We start from the raw sequence: 22,805 nt of genomic DNA, 5'->3' as shown, positions 1-22,805 counted from the left end.
ATCCTTAGTCCTACAACCTCATTCCCCGGTGGTGTAAATAAATTTTGGTCTGCTGACATTGGAGCAGTTCTTTTCCCAGATGGCAGAATTAAATCTGTCTGTGTAGTATTGTGCAGAGGCACATAAGTGTAACCAGCCCCCCACCTGTATATTATGCAGATGTTTCGGATTGAATTTAAACATTTGCTACCTTCCTGTCCACTAGCAAGACATTTTTTACTTTTCATCCTTAACCCTTTTCCAAAAATAAGACTGGGCTGCGGAAGATTAATTGAGTGGAAGTCTTCCTGGATTTTATTATGGTTTTGCTAAGCTTTATTTTTATTTACATTTTTGTTTTTGTTGCTGCTGGTGCCAGAGTTGTTATTGCCTTGGGTAACGTGTCACTGAAGAGTACCAAGTATTAGCATAAATGTTTCTCCTCAGCACAGCCATGATTCCAACTCTCTGTGGTGCAGCCATTAAACTGAGTGGGGTGGGGTGTTTGTGTGTGTGTAGGTTTAATTCCTTCTGACTTGTTGGGCAGGTATAATGAGGATAGTTTGTCCCATCAAGTAGGGATGGTGTGTGAAAAGTGATCTAATGGAGGAACAAAAAAAAGAACCTACATTGGGTAGCAAAGATCTGCCATACATAGAACTTCAGGACACAAGGAAGAACTTGGCCTATCTTGCCAGAGATGAGCGTAACTGACTAAATAAAACATTATGCTCTCCCTTACTATCTTGAAGCAGGCGTGTTTCACTCTGTAAGCGTTTGGATTCATTGTTTCAGGTGCTGTCTGTTCCATTTGGACTTGATTTCTCTAATGCTGCAGCTGCTCTGGAAGTGCTAACTTTCATCTTTCAATAAAGTCCTTTTTTCCCTTCTTTCATCTCGTAGATGATGGGTCTACGCCAGATAAGATAGCGCATGTAATGGGGCCTCCAGAGAGATGCCAGCATGCTGCACAAATAATTACTGACCTTCTGCAGAACGTGCGGGTATGGAGTGGACTTTTGTTCTTGATTTCTTCCGTATTTATTTCTTTCCCCCTTGTCTCCGCTCCTGAAGGAGGCAAGTATTCCATGGATAATATACACCTGAGTTGTTTGTCCTTTTTTTTTTAAAAGGAGGCCAAGGCATCATGGCAGGGAACCTCTGCTTGATGCACTATATCACAACCAAGCTTGCGAATGATGGCAGCAGAGTCCATCTGTGCTCCTAAACTTGAGAAAATTAGTCTTCCTTGAGTTACAACATAATGAGGATCTTTGCAGTAAATTCCATACTGTAAAACCTGCTTTATGAGCTAATGCTTTATGCATGTATCATCTTCCAAGCATGTATGTTAAGGGGTTCCTGTCTCAAAATACCTTTTGGTTTAAATCTGGTGACCAGACAATAGAATGGGGCTGCTTAAAACACTTTTTTGAGGCTGTGTGGTATAATGGGTAGCAACACGGTAGCATAGTCGTTAGCACAATGTTTTACAGTACCAGCGACTTGGGTTCAATTCCTGCTGCTGCCTGTAAGGAGTTTGTCCATTTTGCCCGTGACTGTGTAGAATTCCTCCGGGTGCTCCAGTTTCCTCCCAAAGTCTGAAGGCGTACTGGTTGGTCATTGTAAATTGTCCCATGATTGGGCTAGGATTAAATTGGGGGATTGCTGGGCGGCACGGTTTGAAGGGCCTATTCCATGCTGTATCTCAATGAATACATAAATAAATAAACACTTGTCACAAACTATTGAGACTTGGGTCTGGATTCAGCTCTGAGAGGGGCAAGGATTGTATTACTCAGCACAATAATAGGGGTCTTACCTGACAAAAGGCATGTTTATATAAATTGAGGACAATAAACCTTCATTGGCTTATTCCTGCTCCAGGAGGAGAGACACTATGCATTTTGTTCTCTTGCATCCAGAGGAAAGATGTGCGTTGAACATGGGTGCTCTTGACAAGTTAGAAGCATGAATGATGTTTCCAATCCCTTCTCCCCTCCGCCCACTGTGCTTAGACCTAGAGATCACAGTCTCAGAATTAGAAATTAACCATCCACGATTGTGTCCTTTGCCTAGAAAGTGGCAGATCTTTGAAATTATTTATTCTGAAGTGTAGTGAAGACTCAGTTTTTTAGATTTGTGGATGTTTGAGCAATTAAGAAATTTGGGGTTAATCCAGGATAATAGGTTAAAATTTACCATGGCTGGAAGGAAGAGCTGAAAGGCTTCCCTTTTGTTTCTAAGATCTGAGTGAAAAATTTTGGACTTGGGATTTCAAATTGTGTTTTTGAGGTTGGTGCACAGAACCCTCTCTTGTGAGCGTTAGTTATTAAATTATAGAAAATATCTAATTTTAAAAAATAGAGTCAATTTGTAAGTAGTTGAATAAAACTTGTGGAATTCAATGGGTTAATAATTGTTTAAATTTAGTAGTGGAAGGCATGTTGAAAGACAGACTTATATTAAAATTTTATACTTTTCACCATCATATCACTAACAGTTATATAAAGTAAAAAGATTGAAAACACTTGACTTGTAATATGCAGTATCTGTGGGGAGAGAAGGCTAACATTGCAGGTTGCTGTCAATATATAAGGCTGGATAACCTTGCATTGCCTGAACCATTAATCCTGCTTGCCTCTCCATGCATGGATTGACTTAAGTATTTGTGTGGCATTTTCTGTTTTTATTTCAGATTTCCAACAGCTGCAGTATACTATAAACAAATGATGTTTGCGTTTAAACCTGTTCCTTTCTTTGTCTGAATTAGTTTAGAACTATGGGTATACTTTAAGGGCTTCAATTAATATTTGTCAGTGCCCTTTCATGTGAGATGTCTTGTGTAAAGTCAGAGTCATGTTTGGAGTTGGCTTTGCCTCCCCTTTTATCTCTATGATAGTTGTGCTGGATCTGTTCCATTCTGCTAGCTACCTCTTTGTTAACTGTTAGCATCGTATAATTTTGTGTAGTTTTAGCAAACTAAGCTAGCTCAGTGTGAGCTGATTTGATTGCCAAGCTCTGATCCATCCCCACTTATTTTGCTTGACAATTGCTCTGGGGGGAAAAAACAATGCACCCTATTTCAATAAAATTTGTAAATCCAATGAGGCCATGCTCTTAGCTGGAGTGATCAGAATGGTGGAAAAACAGAATTCTTTCCTCAAATCTGTACTATATATGCTGGGATACATAAAGGTTCTGGTATTGTGGGGTTAGGGTTTAAAGATTGCAGCTCAATTCGTGTGACCAGGTCTCCTAGGTTTGATTTGAAGGTTGAAGTGAATGAGAACCTGAAGAGCTGCTTCCTGTTGTTGGAATGAGACTCTTCATCTTTTTCAAGGATACCTTGCAAAAGCACCGAAAACTTCAGCTGAAGACTGGGCAGCAACGGCTTTGTTCAGATTCAACCCCTCCTTAATATCCCTTGTATTTTTTGAGGAGTTAAATTTTGCCACTCTGCATGCAGAAAATTGCTCTGAATGTTCATTTTCACAGCAGGTGTCCTGAATTAACAAATTTACCCACGTGTACCCTGCTCCCATTTTAAAATGCCTTCTATGTTCCCAAGGTTGTCCTGATCATTGATGTATTAATGTAGTAAACTGTGTTTGTGTTTGTATAGGCTGGGCCACCTGGTCCCCCAGGGCCTGGAATGCCGGGTCCTGGCCGAGGAAGGGGCAGGGGTCAAGGCACATGGGGCATGGGCCCCCCTGGAGGAGAGATGGCCTTCTCAGTCCCCAGCCACAAGTGTGGTTTGGTCATTGGTAGAGGTAGGTCGAACGTCTTTGCTTTGACCTTTATGGTGTTCTGTTATATTATAGGGGTGACTTTGCTATTCATCGTTGGTATATTTAAATGTTTAGCCATGCATCATCAGCATTTTGAACGGGAGATAAAAATCAAACCAAAGAACTAAGTGTTCACTTGACTCTGCTCTTCCAGGGATATTAGTAGTCAACCACCTCCAACTTGTCAGTATGTGTGGCCTGGTATTTTCCAGGAACTGTGTTGCTTCACTCTGAGGCTTCCAGTTTTCCTGCCTTCTTCCTGTTTGATGATCCTGAGTTCAGATTTAACTGCTGTGTATGCCCAGACTTTAAAGCGAATCAATCGCATTTATGAATTAGTATCTCGCATTGAAATAGGAACAGTTGGGTTCTGTACTTGTTAGTGAGACTGAGGTGTATTGCTTAAACCTTGCAGGTGGGGAAAACGTGAAGGCAATCAACCAGCAGACCGGTGCTTTTGTGGAATTGCAGAGACAGCCCCCTCCCAATGGTGATCCGAACTTCAAACTGTTCACTATCCGTGGATCGCCCCAGCAGATTGATCATGCCAAGCAGCTCATTGAGGAAAAGATAGAGGTAACAGTTTCTTCCATCTGCAGGGTGGGTCATCACTTCCAAAGAGCTGACAGTAACCAGACCCTCAGTGTTAGCAGAAATCATGAGCTTCTTTAACAAATGGCATGCTCTATCTAAATCTGCATTTGCACATTTGGCAACTTCCACTATAGAAAGGGCGTTGAGGCTTTGGAGAGGGTGCAGAAGGGGATTACCAGGATGCTGCCTAGTTTAGAGGACACGTGCTATCATGAGGGGCTGGATAAACGTGGGTTGTTTTCTCTGAAGCCTCAGAGGCTGAGGGGAGATCTGATAGAGGTTTACAAGATTGTGAGAGACTTTAGAGTGGGCAGGGATGATCTGTTTCCCAGAGCTGAAATGTCATACCAGGGCATGAATTGAAGATGCAAGGGGTAGGTTTAAGGGCAGTGTGAGGAGTATTTTTTTACTCAGAGTGGTGGATGCCTGGAATGTTCTGCCTGGTATGGTGGTAGAGGCAAATACTTTAGAGGCTTTTAGGAGATGTTTGGATAGGCACATGGATGTAAGGAAGATGAGGGATATGGACATTGTGTAGGTAGGAGGGAATTAGTGTTTGGTGTTTTTGATTTGCTATTTAGCTGGTCTGGCACAACATTGTGGGCCAAATGGCCTGTCCTGTGCTGTACTGTTCTCTGTTCTAAATTTCAGTGAGTGCATTCAGATGCTGTACTGGCTTCCCAGTCTCAGCTCAATGCATAGAGCCTATAGGCAGCAGTTTGTAGTACAACAGAAGAATGCATTATGCACAACTAAATAGCAACGAGCCATAAATTCATTTGCATGAAGGACACTGGTAACTTCCATACCCACGCGGTGTTGTACCTCATCTGTGGAGTGCATAGAGCAGCACAGTACAATATGGGCCCTTTGACCCAGAATATTGTACTGATCTAAATAAACATACTCCACAATCAATCTAAGCCTTCCCTCCTACGCAACCTTCCTAACCTATTTTTCCAACATCTGTATGCATATGAGACTCTTGTATCAGCTTCCACACCTGCTAGTGTATTCCAGGGACTCACCACTCTGATGTCTCCACTGAACTTCCTTCCACTCACATTGAATACATGTTCTCTAATACTGGTTGTTCTGCTTTGGGGAAGAAAGCTAATGGCTGTTCACTCTATAACTCTTACCTTGTACCCTTCTATCAAGTCATCTCTCATCCTCCTTTGCTCCAAAGAGAAAAGCCCTAGCTTGATCAGCCTTCCTCCCTTTGGAATGTTTGCTAATTCAGATAGTATTCTGGTATATCTCCATTGTACCCTTTCTAGAGCTTCCACTTCCTTCCTATAATGTGGCAACCAGAACTGAACGCGATATCCCCAGGTGTAGTCTAACTGGGGTTTTATGCAGCCATATAATTTTGTGGCTCTGAACTCAATTCTCTACTGATTAAAGCCAGTACAGCATTTTCCTCCTTGGCTGTTCTACTGATGCAGAACCTTTGAGGGATCTATGGGCTTGGACTCAAAGATCCTTCTGTTCCTCAACATTGCTACCTACCATACTATCCACAATACTGCCAGCCTTCATATAACCCACCTTTTTACTCCCTCATCCAAGTCATTTATAAAAATCACAAAGAGCAGGGTTCTCAGAGCAGATCCCTATGCAACACCAATAGTCAAAAATATGTGCCATCTACTACCACTGTCTGCCTTCTGTGGACAAGCCAATTCCAAATCCGTTCAGCCAAGTTTCCACGGATCCCATGCCTCATGACTTTCTGGGTGATCCTTCCATGTGGAACCTTACCAAGCGCAGAACTTGTACTGTTTGCATTTCAGGAGCTATGCATGTTAATGCTTCAGCATGTGTGTTCTCGCCCGCTCCCCTTAGTCTCAACCGGTTCTTAGAGCGAGGAACAACCTGATGTTTGGATGATTTAAACACTGGGTCAGATGGATTGAAAAGGCAGAGTGTTGGGACCAGAGGCGAGGGGTGGGCTGGGCTGGTTCTGTTCACTGTACCGTGACATTTACTCCGTTCTACGCTGCGCTGAAGCTGTGGCCTGTTCCAGTTGCTGCAGGCTTCGTGTCTGGGGACTGAAACTTTTGTTCTAAATGCTAATTGCTACTTTTATTGTTTGCACACTTTTTTTCTTTCCTCTCTGCACCTGGGGTGCATGGCAGTATTTTTTTAATGGGTTCTTTTGGGTTTCTTTGTTCTGTAACTGCCTGTAAGGGGACGAATCTCAAGGTTGTTTGATGTATATGTAATTTGCTAATAAATGTACTTTGAACTCTGAACTCTGTCATTGCTTCTCCCTATGTTTATCCCCACTCCTGCCTTATTACTGTTAGCTAAGAAGAGGATGGAGTATTCTTAAATTTTGTCCCAATGGCTTAATATCCATATAGGAATATACTAATTTGTTTCCCTTTCCAGGGTCCTTTATGTCCTGTTGGACCCCCAATGCCTGGTGGCCCTATGGGACCCTTCCAGCCTGGACCCTTCCCCCAAGGACCTCCAGGAGCTCCTCCGCCCCAGTAAGTAAATAAATACTTCATTGCATCAGTGCAGCTTTGCTCTTTACAGTTGTTGAATTCTGGTAGGCAATGAGCAAAATTATTTCAATTCAATAACTTGTAATTCCAGGCTTTTACTCTCACTTGCCTGTCTCTAACCTTATGTAAGTGATACTACTTCCTTACTAATTTAACTTGAAGCCTAATATACCCATCCACCATTACCGGGTCAATAACATTGATCAGAGGATGTCATTCATAGACAATGGGGAGCTTGCTCTTTCTTTGCTCGGTGTCACTGTGATGTAATAATGCCGAAGCAGAGTTGCTAGTGCTTACTTTGGAATGTTAAGTTGGATAAATCAGCATCTTTTAATGAAATAACACACATAGTCAGGCTAAGAGTTGTCAGATCTCAGTGATTTTTCCAATCCCCACGTTCTTTTAGAAGTCCATGAATGAGTGAAAACTTGTTGCTTCATGGTTGCTTATTTTAAAGTGTAAACAAAGGAAATGAGGCAGAGCATATGAAACTGAGGCAAACAGAAAGGAAAAGAAGATACAAAGATGGTGTCTTTGCAAAACCTGGCACCTTTATACTTAAGAAAAAGGCCAATTCCTAAGATAACAAGAAACCAATGAAAAGTTACACACAATCACAGCATGTGTCATGTGCTAACACTTAGCCAATGAAAAATAAAAAGGTGGTAAATGTTACATAAATGCTATACTGCTTTTCCACCAGTAGGTGGAGGCAAAACACAACATTGTGAAAAATGCATGTTTGTTAAAAATACAAGTTATGTGTCAGTAAAAACTAATTTCTGTTATTTAAAAAAAACCCAAGAGATTCCAACAGAGTTGTGTCATTTACTGGCATTCTCAGTGCAGGAGGAAAGTACGATTGCCCGTCTGTTTTTATCCTCCCCACCCTCCCCCTTCCAAAATTGCTGCTGTTTGCTATTGTTGATAGCTGAAGCAGGAGCCTCAAGCGTGAACATTGGAAGTGACGTGGGCTCCATTCCCTGCATACCTTACGTGGTGCGTTCTCCACTTCGGAGATTTTATCCCCCTGCTGTATCTCTGGCAGCGCACTTTGTGCTGGTGTGTATGCATTGTGGACTAGTGAATGAACAAATTGACAAGTACCAGTTCAGAGGGGATGTTAGGGCAGCGCGGTAGCATAGTGTTCAGCACTACGTTTTACAGTACAGGCAACCTGGGTTCAAATCCTACTGCTGCCTGTAAGTGCATTCTCCTCATGACTGCAAGGGTTTCCTCTGGGTGCTCAGGTTTCCTCCCATATACGGGTCTGGTAGGTTAATTGGTCATTGTGAATTGTCCCATGATGAGGCAAGGGTTAAATCAGGGGATTGCTGGGCAGTGTGGTTTGAAGGGCCAGAAGGGACTATTCTGCGCTTTGGCTCAATAAATTAAAAAAAAGTCTAGTTGTATCAGGTGACAGAATCTTTAGGTCTCTGTTCTTTTCCTTTGTGTAGGTGTCTTCTGGCGTCTGTTGAAGTCATTGCATAGACAAAAGTGAATATACATGGGGGGTCTGTAATTGTTGTTATGAACTATCTAACTGGCATTCTTCCCTGACAGCCCTGCTGCTGGTGGCCCGCCTCCTCCGCACCAATATCCTCCTCAGGGTTGGGGAAACACGTACCAACAGTGGCAGCCGCCTGGACCTCATGACCCAAGTAATTATTTACGTTCTCTCGCTTTGTACACGGGGTTTGAGCCAGGGTTTCAAAGAGCTCAGAAGCAGTTGTTCCAAACCCACAGATAACCCTTGCTGCAGGAACTGGCTGAGATGTAAATGTAGCTGAGGCACTTGAATCTGTATTCCTTTTACAGTCCCACAACCCTCCAGCATCTGTTTTCTCGTGACCTTTTTGCAACCTATTTTTTTCTTCATTTTTTTCGACTGTTATCAGCTGTTTTAACTGCTGAGTTCTGGAATTTCATCTGAAATCTCTTGCATTCCTTAAGATCTACTCATCATTAACCAAATTTAATCTGATTTAATATTAAATTTCAGCTAAAGCTTTTCCTGTGCACAATTTTAGAATAGTTTACTCATGGAATAAGTTGTACAACTACAAATTTATGTCTTATGAAGAATTTTTATTGGAATTTGATGATTAAACCTTCTGTAATGATAATGTGCATTTTCTCACATTCATGAAATATCACACAAAATGCCATTTGGTCCATTTTCCTATTCTATTTCTTAGTTCTCATTGAGTATTGCTCACTTGTTCTTTGTGTGCTTGCAAGGTTTTCCTTTTCAGGAATTTACCCAATTCCCTATTGTGTTTGAGTGTCTGGAATGTTGTCTGAATTGGTAGATTATAACTCTTTAGATTTCTTGCTGATTGCATTATGATAGGAAATCAAAATTCTTAATAGCAAATGTCACTGTAGATCTCCTCACTTCTAATAGCATTTGGGTTGTGGGGGCTTGTATTTGATCTTAGGTGCCCATACTGCAGTAATCTATAGTGCTGCTGGTGGAATATAAAGTGACTGCTTAGTTCAGAGGCCAGAATTGTTGTTTATATTACTCTGTGAGATGTGGATGTTACTAATTGGTATTAATTGTCCATTCCCAATTGTCATTGTTTGTGGTGATCAGCTATTACCATCAATGATAAGGGATAAGTCATTCTGACTAAGGAGCTTTGACTTTAAATGCTATCTCAAACAGGAGAAAATCTGCAGATGCTGGAAATCCAAACGAACACTTACATAATGCTGGAGGAACTCAGCAGGTCATACAGCATCTATGGAAAGGAGTTAACAGATGACATTGCGGGCTGAGACCCTTCTTCAGGACTGAAGTTCCTCCAGCATTTTCTGTGTGTTGCTTCAAATGTTGCCTTTTTTTCTTTCTATAGATGCAGTCTGACCTGAGTATTTCTCACATAGCTTTGTTTCTTTGTCTTTTCCCATTGGAAATGGGAATTTCCCATCCTGCCCATATGAGGTCTTGTACCTTCTGCAAAACCAACTCTTGTGCTTTTGGCCCCCTGGCTCTTTCAATTGTGGATCGCATTTCTGTGGGTGGGGTGAAGGCTTTGTTTTGAAAATTTGGCCTGTATCATCTTGTGGAATATTAACAGTGTCTTTTGTGGTACAGGTAAAGCTCCTGGAGATCCAAATGCTGCTGCCTGGGCTGCCTATTACCAACAGTATTATCAGCAGCCTCCCGCACCTGTCCCACCCCAACAGCCAGCTGCTGCTCCACCAGGGCCAGGTAAGACGTGGATAGGCTGCACATTGTCTCCACTCCCTTGTAAATTTTAAGGGAAGCTGCAATGATGGTTGTCATCAAACCTTAATCTGTCCTTAATTTTGAGTAATGTAATTTTAAAATGAGTTGAAGGGAAAATAATTGTATTTTCTGGTGATATTTGTTAAATAAAACACACCTCTATAACAGGTGATGAACTTTTGGAAGCAGTACACCTTGCACTCCTGGTAAACTTTTAGAAGAATACTGCACTAACACAGGTATCAGCTTTAGACTGGATTGTCACAAGCAAACTTTTAAAGAGCAGAAGAAATGGACTACAGCAACTTCTGCATTAAAGCAGGATAATTTCTCCAGAAAATTGCTGTGAGTGGAGGATAGCGACTTGCAAACAGTCATAGTGCAGTCGTCAGGCTGGACTGCTGTGAAATGCCATTGCTGATGAGTGCTTCCTTGTAAGACCTCTTTCTTAGACGTGAATTTCTGACTCCTTCCGCAGCTTCTGTGTCAAATTACAGTTGATGTTTATTTAAATAGCTACCATTGAAACCTGGCAGGCAATTTGCATGGAGCAGGCTGCCACAGGTTACGATATGGTATTTAGCTGGCATCACTTCTGTTTACATTGGTTGAGCAAGAGGTGTTGGTTGGATGGAAGATGTCTTCCCAGTAGAATTGTGGTATCTTGTACATCTATTTGAGGAAGCGGATGCATGACTTTAATTAATCATCTCCTCTAAAATGAAGGGCCACAGACAGAATAACATTCTGCCCTGGGTTTCATTTTCCATTTTCAGATTTGAAGCTGCTGCCTTTTTGTGCTTATAAAAACACTACTGTTATCCTTTAATTATATTTTAACTCCTTTTTAAACAGATCCAACACAGCAGCCTCCAGTTCAAGGTCCCGGAGGTCAACCTGATTACACTAAAGCATGGGAAGAATATTATAAGAAACTAGGTGGGTATCTTTCATTTACTTTTGGAGGTTATTTCTCTATTAGACTCGGCTTGTTGTGTTGAAGCCTTTCTTTTCCATCTCTCATCCAGAATGCTTGCCTCTGTCATCACAAAGATAATTTTGTAGTGTTTTCCAAAACTCCACTGTTAAGACTTCACACTTGATAAAGTATTTCTCCTCTGCCTTCTGGTTGCCTTGACCGTACCTGTAATTTAATGCTGAATACCTCAGATGGGGAGCATTGAGCCTGCACCGTGAGCACATTGAGCCCATTTGGTTCCAATCTGTTCTTGTGAGGTGTGCTAGTCTATGCTGCTGTTGGCGTATACATCTGAGTAACCAGTAATACTGTGACGAACATTCCAGTTTTTCTGCAATACTGTCCACACTTTAGTGCAGCTACCCAATGTCAGATGGACCAAAGTGGCTTTCTTCATCTATCACTCTTCCCTCCTTTGGACAGCTTTAGCTAAAGTCTGAGTTTGATTTTGCAGGCCAGCAGAACCAGCCTGGCCAGCAGCCAGGTCCTCAGCAGGATTATACAAAGGCATGGGAGGAGTACTATAAGAAACAAGGTAAGTACGCTGCCCTTGTCTTTCTTACTATACATAAAGGCCTTGAGAAACGTTTTCTTGAATTTGTTGATGGTGTTTTTTACATAGGATTCAAAGAGCAGACAATGCCTTGGTTTATCTAAAGGTACTTTGTTGTCAATCGCAGAATAAAATTCCCCTTAGAGATGAGGTGTGTTGACTGAAAACTGGTCTCCTTTTCAGCCTCATGATATCAATATTCAGATCTGTGAGGCTATAGTTTGAAGCTTCCAGTGTTCTCTATTTCGGCTCTAGAAGTAATGCTTCCATCCCAGTAGCACCTTGAACACTGTAAAAAGCATTTTAAAGCAGTTGATATCCAATGAAATATTACTGTTTAGTTGCTGCTATTGTAACATACTGAATGTGGTAGCCAAATTATATGCACCAATATCTATCACTAATGAACATAATGTTTTGATGGTTAATGTTGCTTGCGGGATTTATATTTCTGAGGATGTTGTGCAGACCATAAGATACAGGAGCAGAATTTAGGCATTTCATCCCATCAAGTCTGGTCTGCCATTCAATCATGGCTGATTTATTTTCCTCTCATCCTCAGTGTCCTGCCTTCTCCCCATAGCCTTTGCCCTTAATCAAGAACCTATCTCCTTTTAAATATACCCAATGACTTGTCCTCCACAGCCACCTGTGGCCGTGAATTCCACAGATTCACTGCCCTAAGGCAAAAGAAATTACTCCTCGTCTCTGTTGCAAAGAGACACTCTTCTATTCTGAGGCAGTGCCATCATTGGAAGCATCCTCTCTATGTCTCCTGTTTTTTTTTAATACATATTGGGTGGATAAGAGGTGACTTGACAGAGGTGTACAAGATGATAAGAGGCTCAGATCAGGTGGCTAGCCAGAGACACTTTCTCAGGGCTAATACCATGGGGACTAACTTTTAAGATGATTGTAGCAAAGTATATGGGGGTGGGATGTCAGAGGTAAGCTCTATACAGAGTGGTGGGGGGTGCGTAGAGCCAAGGGTGGTGGTAGAGGCATTAAAGACTCTTTAATGACACCTAGATGAAAAGAAATGAAGGGTTATGTAGGAAGGAAGAGTTAGATTGATCTTAAAGTTAAGGTTGGCATAGCATTATAGGGTCAAAGGGTCTATACTGTCCTGTTGTGGTCTGTTTAAAAGAGATTCCTTAAAAAAAAAACTCAACTCAGCCAGACAGGCAGGTCTCTGGTTGGCAGGCACTTTCAGCTCTTTCTTTGCCCTTGTGTAGTAGTAGACAGCTGTCGAACCCAGGGGATCAGGGGTTTGTGCCTCTGGTGGACTGTGTCCTCTCCAGGGTGCAAGCCTGGGCGGGAAGATTTGAAGAACCGGCTGTTGCCCATGCAGCGGGTTCCCCCTCTCCACGTCACTGATATAGTCCAGGGGCAGGGCAAGTGCCGATACAGTTTGGCACCAGTGTCGTCGTAGAGGTTGCCAGAGTGAAGTTGTAAACAACATTAAACTGCTTTAGGGAACCCAGCTCCGGATTTCTTCCTCGGGGTTTACTCCTGAAGCCTTTCCCATGGGTGGGTATGGCCACAAGGCAATGGTGGTCTAAAATCAGAGTTTTCCTTCTCCAAGGTGGGCTGCCAAGGCTGATGAGCCCCACCTGCCCGAAGCAACTGTTTTTGAGGCACTAGTGGTCCACCTTTGCCTCTTCTCTAGTCAGTAGAAACAAGTTCCGTCAGGCCTAGTAGCTAAGCCACATGTGAAGGCCAGGAGTTGGACTTGGTTGTCAGAGACTGTTAGTGATGCACGCCATTTGGAGCACTTTATAGGTAGTGGGAGCTTATCCAACCGTAGGAACCTTCCCTTGTGTAAAGTATTATAATTTATTATTTGGGATGTACTGTGAATTCTGGTTTGGGACAATTCTTAACAAAAACGAAATCAAGAAAATAGCCTTGTTTTCTTTTATTTGGGATACTATGCTGCTTAATTGAGGAAGAAGCTGTTTCCAAACAGTTTCTAACTTGTGTGGCTGTTAAAACGCTATACCATGCTTAGAGTGATCAGCTTTTAATAGCATCAGTTGCATGTGTTTGTGTTCAAAAAGCAGTGGTTTTTATCACTGGTGGTTGGTAAGGAATAATCAGTAAGGCAGTTCAGCACCATTTTGCTCACTGTGGTTTCAAGAATTCCAGCTTGAAAATGCCAGATACAGCAGGGGGTTAAAATGGAACAATTTTACTACTTCACGTTAGGAATTACGAAGTTATCAGCAATCATCTTGAATATTACAATGAAAGTGAAGATTTGGAGAATGCAGCTGTTGAAAGCATTGTATGAAGACAGTCCAGTATCTGCACTAGGTGTCTGTGCTGATTTTGTTCATTTACAGTCAATCAAAACATGACAGATGAATTCCTCTATTGATAACTAATACAGTGTTATAGTACTGTAGAGTCATTGGTAGTGTTATAATTTATTCTGTATTTCATTTAAATACACAAATTGTTACTCAGTAGTTTCATTTTTATGCCTTTTGACTACTTCCAATGCAACTTCGACTAATTGGGTAGCTGCTTAATTGGGCCAAATTGTACTAGTCCTGAAGTGACCTAATTAACTGGAATCCATAGCTGCAGCATGACCAGGATGTGGCCACTTTATTAGGTATCTCCTTCTCTCTTGTATGTTTGCTCAGTGTGAGCTGAAAACAACACAGATCGATTTTCATAAGAGAATGTACACAGTATATACAACCTAGAATTCTTACTCTTCACAAACACCCACGAAACAAGAAACCCCATAGAATGAATGATAGAAACATTAAAGACCCCCCACTCCCCCGCCCCGCACAAGACTGGATGCAAGAGATGCCTGTTGTTTGTAGGGCAGGAAGATAATCAGAGGCTGGAAGTATAAAGCTGCATTCAGCTTGTGCGCTTCATTAATAAGAAAACGAAAGGCCATAAGATTTAAACTCTTCTGCAAACAGTGTACATCTCAATTGTTTTCCTTGGATGTATTTTAGAAACTACTTAAAAGGAGAATGATATTTATTTATTTCTGTTAATGCCCCTCCTCCCCTTCTTACCCCATCCCTGACATATTTAGCATCTGCCTCTGGTGCTCCCCCCTTTCTTTCTCCCGAGGCCTCCTGTCCCATGATCCTTTCCCTTCTCCAGCTCTGTATCACTTTCGCCAATCACCTTTCCAGCTCTTAGCTTCGCCCCACCCCCTCCGGTCTTCTATCATTTTGCATTTCCCCCTCCCCCCCACTACTTTCAAATCTCTTAATATCTCTCCTTTTAGTTAGTCCTGATGAAGGGTCTCAGCCCGAAATGTCGACAGTGCTTCTTCCTGTAGATGCTGCCTGGCCTGCTGTGTTCCACCAGCATTTTGTGTGTGTTGTATGATATTTAGTGGCTACTTTATTTGGAACCTCCAGTATGTTTGTGGTCTTCTACAGTTGTAGCCCATCCACTTCTAGGTTCGATGTGTTGTACATTCTTCTGCATGACATTATTGTAGTAACGAGTGGTTATTTGAGTTACCGTTGCCTTCCTGTCAGCTTGAATTAATCTGGCCATTCTCTTCTGACCTCTTATTGACAAGGTACTTCTGCCCACAGATCTGCGCACTGCTTTTAAAATTTTTTTAATATTTTGTGAAAACTAGATAGTGTGCGTGTAAATCTCAGAAAATCAACAGTTTATGAGATACTGAGACCGTTCCGTTTGGCACCAACAGTCAAAGTTACTGAGATCACGTTTTGTCCCCATTATGATGTCTGAACAGTAATTGAACCGATTGACTATATCTGCATACTTTTATGCTTTGAGTTGCTGCCACATGATTAGATATTTGCGTTAATGTCTGCATGTGTGTAAGTATACCTAATAAAGTGGCCGTTGAGTGTGCCGAGCTGTAGGGGAGGAGTTGCTGTTTGTTCGGGGTTTATGCATATTGAAAGTTCCTGTCTCTTCCACAGCTCAGAGCGCCCAGGGGGCAGCGGCAGCGGCAGCAGCAGCAGCGGCCCCACAGCCTGGAGCCCAGCCGGATTACAGTGCAGCCTGGGCTGAGTACTACAGGCAGCAGGCAGCATACTATGGTCAACCGGGGGCACCACAACCTGCTCCCCAGCAACCACCCACACAGCAAGGGCAACCGGTACGTCCGCAACTCCCTCCTCCCTACAGGTTTTAGCTCTGTTCTTCTTGCAGCAGTGGTGCCTACTGGACATGGCTCTGCCTTCACTCAGTCATCACAGTACTGTGGCTACAACCAACTGAAACCGGCCTGTTAAGCTCAGTCTGGAACTCGGTGTCTCAGACCAGGCAATTCACAGTCAGTGGGGTGACCCACCTGCACACTTCCTCCTTTCTCTTGTTCCTGTTCTCTCCCCCTCAGCAACTTGCTACTCAGCAGAACCAATACATGCAATCATTCCATCTTTGAACTAAGCACTGAAATTAATAGTGTAAATGGTTGAGGCTTTACTTTCCCAGCAATATGTGGCTACTTCATGTTGATGGCACTTCCCAGAAGCATTTCAGTAGTGCAAAATGGGCATTTCCTCTTGCTTTTAACCTTTTCTACACTTTCTCTTGCAATTGGTTCACCTTTTTTCTTTCTTTCTTCCAATCTCCCCCCTCTCTGGCGTGCCCCACGTCCCCCCCCTCGCGCGCCCCGCTCCCCCATCTATCTCTCTCTCTCTCTCTCTCTCTCTCGCGCGCCCCACATTCCCCCTCCTCCCCCCCTCACATTTATGGTTCTGTTTGGTTTATTGCTACTTTCTCCCAATTGTACTGTCATCAGCAGTTTATCCATACAATGTCTGCTATGTTCATTTATTACTTCAAAAATGGGATGTTACATGCTTCTAGAAAAGCAGTCACAATGATCCTACTGCCAGTGACTCCTGAACTGTCACTCCCAACGACAGAAATCTTGTGATCTGTACTTGTACACCGCTTCTTTACTTCTCACCTTCGAAGGTTCAGTGAAGCAGCAGAATAAGACTGATACGTGAGGTTGTTCACAGCAAGATATGCTACTTTCGGTTGGACACACAGACCTGTTGAAGATTTTCATTGTCCGACACGTGAGGATGTGATTCATCAGTGACTGGAAGCCATCTCCGATTTCATATCTTTCCCGTCACATGTTTTGACCTCTGGTCAACGTGGAACTTACAAAGTCAGTTTGTGTGATGGATTGAAAATAGCAGAGAAATGCCTTTACTTTACAGGTTCTTTACATGGAGTTAAGTTGTAATCTCGGGCACTGACCGGCAGAGACATCAGAACTTTCACCACAGAAGGTGGCTGCTTGGCCAATTTGTGCCAGTGCTTGCTCATTGAAGGGGCTACCTAGTTATCTCATTCTTCTCAATCCTGTATGTAGACTTCACCTGAAACAGATGCAGACTCTACATTATCACAAGAAAAGTGCCAGTTCCCGCTAAGAAGCCTTAAGTTTAATGCAGATAAAAGGCCCTCTGACATCAGGTTTATAAATAGTTGTAATTAGCTAGAAATTTGTCCATTTAGATCAGTGGCTTATGGTTAGATCTAAATTTTAACCATGAGCATTATTAAGATGAATCATGTTGAGCCTATAGAACAGAAATGGGCTTTGGGATCAGCCATTCCATACTAGTCTTGTATTTTAGCCCATCCATTGTAACCACTCTTCTCCCTTATGCTTACTCAGCTTAAATGCACTGCTTTTGCCTCACTCCTCCTGCAGAAGTGTTCTTTCTATTCTGCCGCTCTGGATTCCTTTGAATTCTCCTTGGGGGTTTATTGTTGATTCTTAGGTTGCTAGCTCCTGCTTTTGGGCTTGGCAGCAGATGGATTCAACTGCACCTACTCTGTCAAAACGTTTTATTATCTTGTGTCAGCCCACCCCGCGCCCCCTTGTTCGTTTGTCTTCCAGTGAAAAGAGCCGCTGTGTTCTATCTTTCTGATGGCTATAAACCTCCCCATTTTGGTGTTGCCTGTAAATCTTTGTTACACTTTCCTCACTACCTCTTTAGTAACGTGGAGACTAAACCCATGCTCTGTGAGGGAAAAGTTCTACACATTTTATGTCTGATTTTCATTCTGTAATTCTAGAAATCTGCCCTGATGCTTTGTTTTGCACTTCTTCTGCCTTGTTAACCTGCGTCTCTATCTGTGCACGCTTTGTATCCCCGTTTCCCTACTCCTTTTTGTACTTCTATCCCAGCAATATATGGCCTTTTTCCTACCAAAATGTAATACCTCACACTTAACTATATTCAAATGAATCTGCCATAGGAATGCATCATCTGACAAGATGGATTCCCTATTGTATCATCCCACTAATTTCCACATTAAATATTTTCTCTCCCACAGACACAGTGAAGCAAACGGGGGACGATTGCAGTATCGTCGGGAAGAATATTCCTTTTAACAATGATGCAGACTGATGAAGATCCATAGGCTTAGGTTCCCTATCACTGTTTAAAGACGTTCATGTTGAGCCAGTGTAGGAGGTAGATTAAGCTCAGCTCCAACTTCAGATTCAGTCCGTCTACAGGAGAGAGAAAAAAAAAACAAAAAAATGGATGGGGGGGGGGGAGTGAAAAATTCAGGATACTACTTTTTTGTTTTTATTTTAAATATAGATCACTCGGCTTTTAGTTGAAGATAGTTGAACATTCCAGACAATGTACTGTTGAAATCAAATCCATTACACTGAAAATGGCTGCTGGTCTGTTTTTTGCATCTTGTTGTCTGTTAAGGTTTAAAAGAAAAACAATGTAAGCTTGGTTTTTACTTTTTACCGCTCGTTTTACACTTCACAATAAATGATATTAAAACAGTGGCTCTTTACTATGATGCTTCTGCCTTGTCTCAAGCTCGTTGGTCTCTGTTCGTGGCACCGAAGATGCAGGCGTTTGGCGAGCAGGTCCCAATGTCACACGTATGGTTGCTTGTCTGCTGTTTGATTTGGGTTTGGGATAGGGGTCTTGTCTGCAGTTGCTTTCGGGACGGGAATAGGGGTAGTGGAAGTGCACAATTGACCTTTGAAATGCCGTGCCTAGGCAGGTTGTGTTCCTTTCTGTCACTACAGGGCTGGACAGTGACATCCTTCTGGGTTTAACCATGTTACTGGCTTTGAGAAAAGTAACACTAAATTATTTTTGACTGACTGCATGTATGATTGGATCACACTAGCATTGGGTGGGCATGGAGCTGCAGTTGAATTGTTGACATTACCTCTGCAGAGGGCTGTTATACCTGAAACACAGGGTCTTCAATCACTGGCTATAAGGTGCTTGAGAATTGATGCAGAATGACTGGCATTTTGCTGAGTGACTTTTGCTGTATGTCAGGTTGTCGTGCCAGGCCAGGAAATACATTTGCTGAGGTTTGTTTTCTCTGCTCTCTGCCTGAAGATGTGATCTCTCAGGCTTTATCCATTTACAGGGTGTGTATGGTACCAGCAAGGCTAGCACTTGTCTATCCTAGATGTCCACTGAACCCTGCTTAATGGCCTGTTTCAGAGAGTTGGAATAGCTCTACAACACCTGGGGTACTGGAATCACATTGGCCAGGATGGCTGGATCAGACAGCAATTTTGATGAGCTTTACTCTCATCCTGACAGCATGGAAATAGGCCGCATTTACACTGGCCCTTCTCTGTGATTTAATCTCCTTACATTCCTAACTTCCCTCCCCAGATTCTAGCACTCACTAGCAGTAATTTACTGTGAACATTCAGTCCATCAACCTGCATGTTCTTACTGTGGCAGGAAACCCATGGGATCAGAGTGCAAGCTCCACACAGACACGACTGGATGTCAGGATATCGGAGCTGAGAGGCCATCACTTGCCCATCTGTCCTGGAATACCTTGTGTACGTGACCTTATTTTTTTCCATCAAGATGCAGAGTGGAGTAGGCCCTCCCTGCCCTTCGAGTCGTGTCACCATGATTTAAACTGAGCCTAATCATGGGACAACTTACAATGATCAATTAACCTACTAACCAGTAGGCTTTGGACTGGGAGGAAACAGGAGCACCCAGAGGAAACCCACGAGGTCACGGGGAGCACATACAAACTCCTTACAGGCAGTGATGGGAATTAAACCTGGGTCACTGGGACTAAAATGTTGTTTTGTACTGTATCTTGTGGTATAGGTATAGGCTAGATTTGGGGCACAGTGCATTTCCTATAGTTAATCAGGCTGAAATCCCAAGAAGATTGATTTCTCTTCCAACCAGTGTTAATGTGTTTACTGCAGACAGCAAAATGCAGATTTAACCCTGGTATTGATGGCCATTTCAGGCTTGGTTGCTCTTAATGCTGTTCTTCAGTCAAACTGATGTGACAGTGGCCATCATTTTATGGAGAGTTTTGCCGGTAGGTGGCGCTCTTTTTGCTGTGATGTGTGGAATTTTAATACTGTTCTGCCACCTGTTGATCGAACTCAAAAGTGGCCATTCATCCTCAAAACTTCGGCCATTCAATTCAGTTCCGGCTGACCTTGATTGAATTATATAACTTGGTCCAGGAAATAAACTAGTAATTTTTATAGTATCCTTCACAAGCTCATGTTGCCCCTGCTCATGGTGTTCCACATCCTGTGTATAAAGTATCAGTCAGCATTTTAAAAGGACAATGTTGATTAATTGGTTGTATTTACAGTGTTTTAATTTACAATGTTTGAATTGGTGCTAGTGCTAAAAGGAAAAATTGCATCTTCCCATTAGTTACAATAACTACCCCACTGTCATCAGGCTCTTGAACAAAGGTGATAACTACACTCAATTGCCCATCCATTGAGATGTTCCCACAACCGATGATCTCACTTTAAGGGCTCTGTCTTGTTGTTTCATGTTCATGTTATTTATTGTTATTTATTTATATTTGCATTTGCACAGTTTGTGGACATTTCTGTACTCTGGCTGATCTGTCATGGATTCGGTTACAGATACCGTTCTATAGATTTGCTGAGTATGCCCACAGGAGAATGAATGTATGATGACATGTATGTAATCATTTACTTTGAACATCGAGATCAATAGTGCATCATGGATTTGGGACATTTAGGGGTTGGGAAGAGAGGGCATTTGCGCAAGTGTGTAAAAGGGCATGGGAAGGGGTTAACAAGAGCAGAGATAGGTTATTCTTGGTGACTAGCAGACCAGTGACCAGAAAGCTTACTCCTGTGTTCTTTAATCCCTCTTGGAACACCCCAGTGCAGTTGGAACAGCCAACACAAAATGGAAACAAGCCACCGGGCCCCTCAAGCCTGCCCCATCATTGAAAATGATCATGGCTGATCTGTGCTGGCCTCAACTTCAAAATGTGAACTGAAGTGCAATCACTGTTGTAGGGAGCAATGAACCAGTTTGTAATTGGCAATTTCTTTCAACTTGTTTAATGTCATTAACAGTACACAAATGTAAAAAGAATGAAATAATTGTTACTTTGCATACAATGCAGCACAACAATCAATAAATAATAAAAATATGAATACATAAGATATACATAGATTATTTGTATATCCATAAGGCATAGGAGTGGCCTATACTATAACAGGAAATGGAAGTAGTGTTGGAGGGTGAGGGGGTGGGTTCCGCATATTGACCAGGTCATCTGGTTTAAAAGTACTGAAAGAGAGCAGTAAGTATTAGAAGGAATGAAGGGGTAATTCCCCTGCTCTGTAAGATGGTACCTTTGGACAAAGAAGAACCACTAAAGAGCAGAAAGAGCTGCAGTTTAAAAATCACATCAAAAGGAGGCATCAGTGCAGTACCTTAAAGACCATAAGATATAGAAGCACAATTAGGCCAGCTCTGTCATTTCATCATGGGTATATTTACCATTTTCCTGATTAACCCCATTCTTCTGCCTTCTCCCCATAAACCTTTCACACCCTGACTAAACAAGAACCCATGAACCTCTGCCTTAAGTGCACTCTGAGACCTGGCCTGCAGAGCTGCTGCCTGTGACAAAGAATTCCACAGATTTGCCACCCCCAGCTAAAGAAATTCCTCATCTCCGTTCTAAATGGATGTCCCTCTATTTTGAGACTCTGCCCTCTGGTCCTAGACTGCCTCATCAAAGGAACCATCCTCTTCACATCCATTGTATCTTGGCCTTTCAATGATTGATAAGCTTCAATGAGATTCCCCTCATTCTTCTAAACTCGGGTGAGAATGGGCCCAGAGCCATCAAACACTCCTCATGCATATGTTAACCCTTTACTTCCTGGAATCGTTCTCATGAACCGCCTCCGAAGCCTCTACAGTTTCAGCACATCCATTTTTGAATAAGGGGCCCCAAAACTCCTCTCAATACTTCAAGTGAGGCCTCACCAATCAATACAGAATTAGCATTATATCCTTGCTTTTAGATTCTAGTCCTAGTGAAATTAATGCTAACATTGCATTTTCCTTCCTCACCACTGATTCAACCTATAAATTAACCTTTATTGTATCCTGCACGAAAACTTCCAAATCCTTTTGCAGCTCGGATATCTGAATTTTCTGTTTTAAAAATAATCTATGCTTTTATTCCTTCTATTGAAGTGCATGACCATACACTTCCTGACACTTCATTCCATCTGCCACCTCTGATCATTCTCCTAATCTAGGTATTGCAGCCTCTCTGCTCTCAAAACTACCTGTCTCTCACCCATCTTCATATTGTCAGCAAAATTAGCCACAAATCCATCAATTTCATCATCCAACTAGTTGACATACAGCACAAAAGAAAAGTAGTGCCAACTTAGACCCCTGTGAAATACCACTTGTCACCGGCAGTCAATCCGAAAAGGATCCCTTTATTCCCAGTCTGCTTCCTGCTGATCAGCAATGCTCTGTCCGTGCTATTATCTTTCCTGTAATACCCTTGGCTCTTGCCTTGTTTAGCAGTCTCACGTATGGCACCTCGTCAAATGCCTTCTGAAAATCCAATTGCACAACATTCACCAATTCTATGTTTTTAGAACATGGAAAACCTACAGCACAGAACAGGCCCTTTGGCCCAAAATGCTGCGCCAAACAATTACTTACTTTAGAAATTACCTAAGGTTGCCCATACCCATAGCTCCATGTACCTATCTAGGATGCTCTTAAAAAACCCTATCGAATCTGCCTCCACCACCGTCGTCGGCAGGCTATTCCACGCACTCACCACTTCCTGCGTTTAAAAAAAAACATCT

At 42.4% G+C, this 22,805-nt stretch overlaps 1 protein-coding gene across 4 annotated transcripts in view; it reads left to right on the top strand.

Moving 5' to 3' along the window:
• The window catches only part of khsrp (KH-type splicing regulatory protein), a 76,992-nt gene that overhangs the window by 36,519 nt on the left and 17,668 nt on the right, over positions 1 to 22,805 (top strand). For 2 of the 4 annotated variants that reach the window (XM_073069400.1, XM_073069399.1), the window contains exons 12-20: positions 883 to 983; positions 3,605 to 3,752; positions 4,186 to 4,346; positions 6,762 to 6,862; positions 8,447 to 8,544; positions 9,987 to 10,103; positions 10,977 to 11,060; positions 11,555 to 11,635; positions 15,595 to 18,455. In XM_073069400.1, coding sequence (XP_072925501.1) covers positions 883 to 983; positions 3,605 to 3,752; positions 4,186 to 4,346; positions 6,762 to 6,862; positions 8,447 to 8,544; positions 9,987 to 10,103; positions 10,977 to 11,060; positions 11,555 to 11,635; positions 15,595 to 15,809 — 1,106 coding nt within the window. In that variant the 3' untranslated portion in view covers positions 15,810 to 18,455. Of the gene's footprint in view, positions 1 to 882; positions 984 to 3,604; positions 3,753 to 4,185; positions 4,347 to 6,761; positions 6,863 to 8,446; positions 8,545 to 9,986; positions 10,104 to 10,976; positions 11,061 to 11,554; positions 11,636 to 15,594; positions 18,456 to 22,805 lie in introns of those variants that run through there. The other 2 variants (XM_073069401.1, XM_073069403.1) reach the window with 2 other exon arrangements.

Source organism: Hemitrygon akajei, chromosome 16 (assembly GCF_048418815.1).
Source record: "Hemitrygon akajei chromosome 16, sHemAka1.3, whole genome shotgun sequence".
Taxonomy (NCBI): domain Eukaryota; kingdom Metazoa; phylum Chordata; class Chondrichthyes; order Myliobatiformes; family Dasyatidae; genus Hemitrygon; species Hemitrygon akajei.
This window is presented reverse-complemented; position numbering and strand designations above follow the sequence as displayed.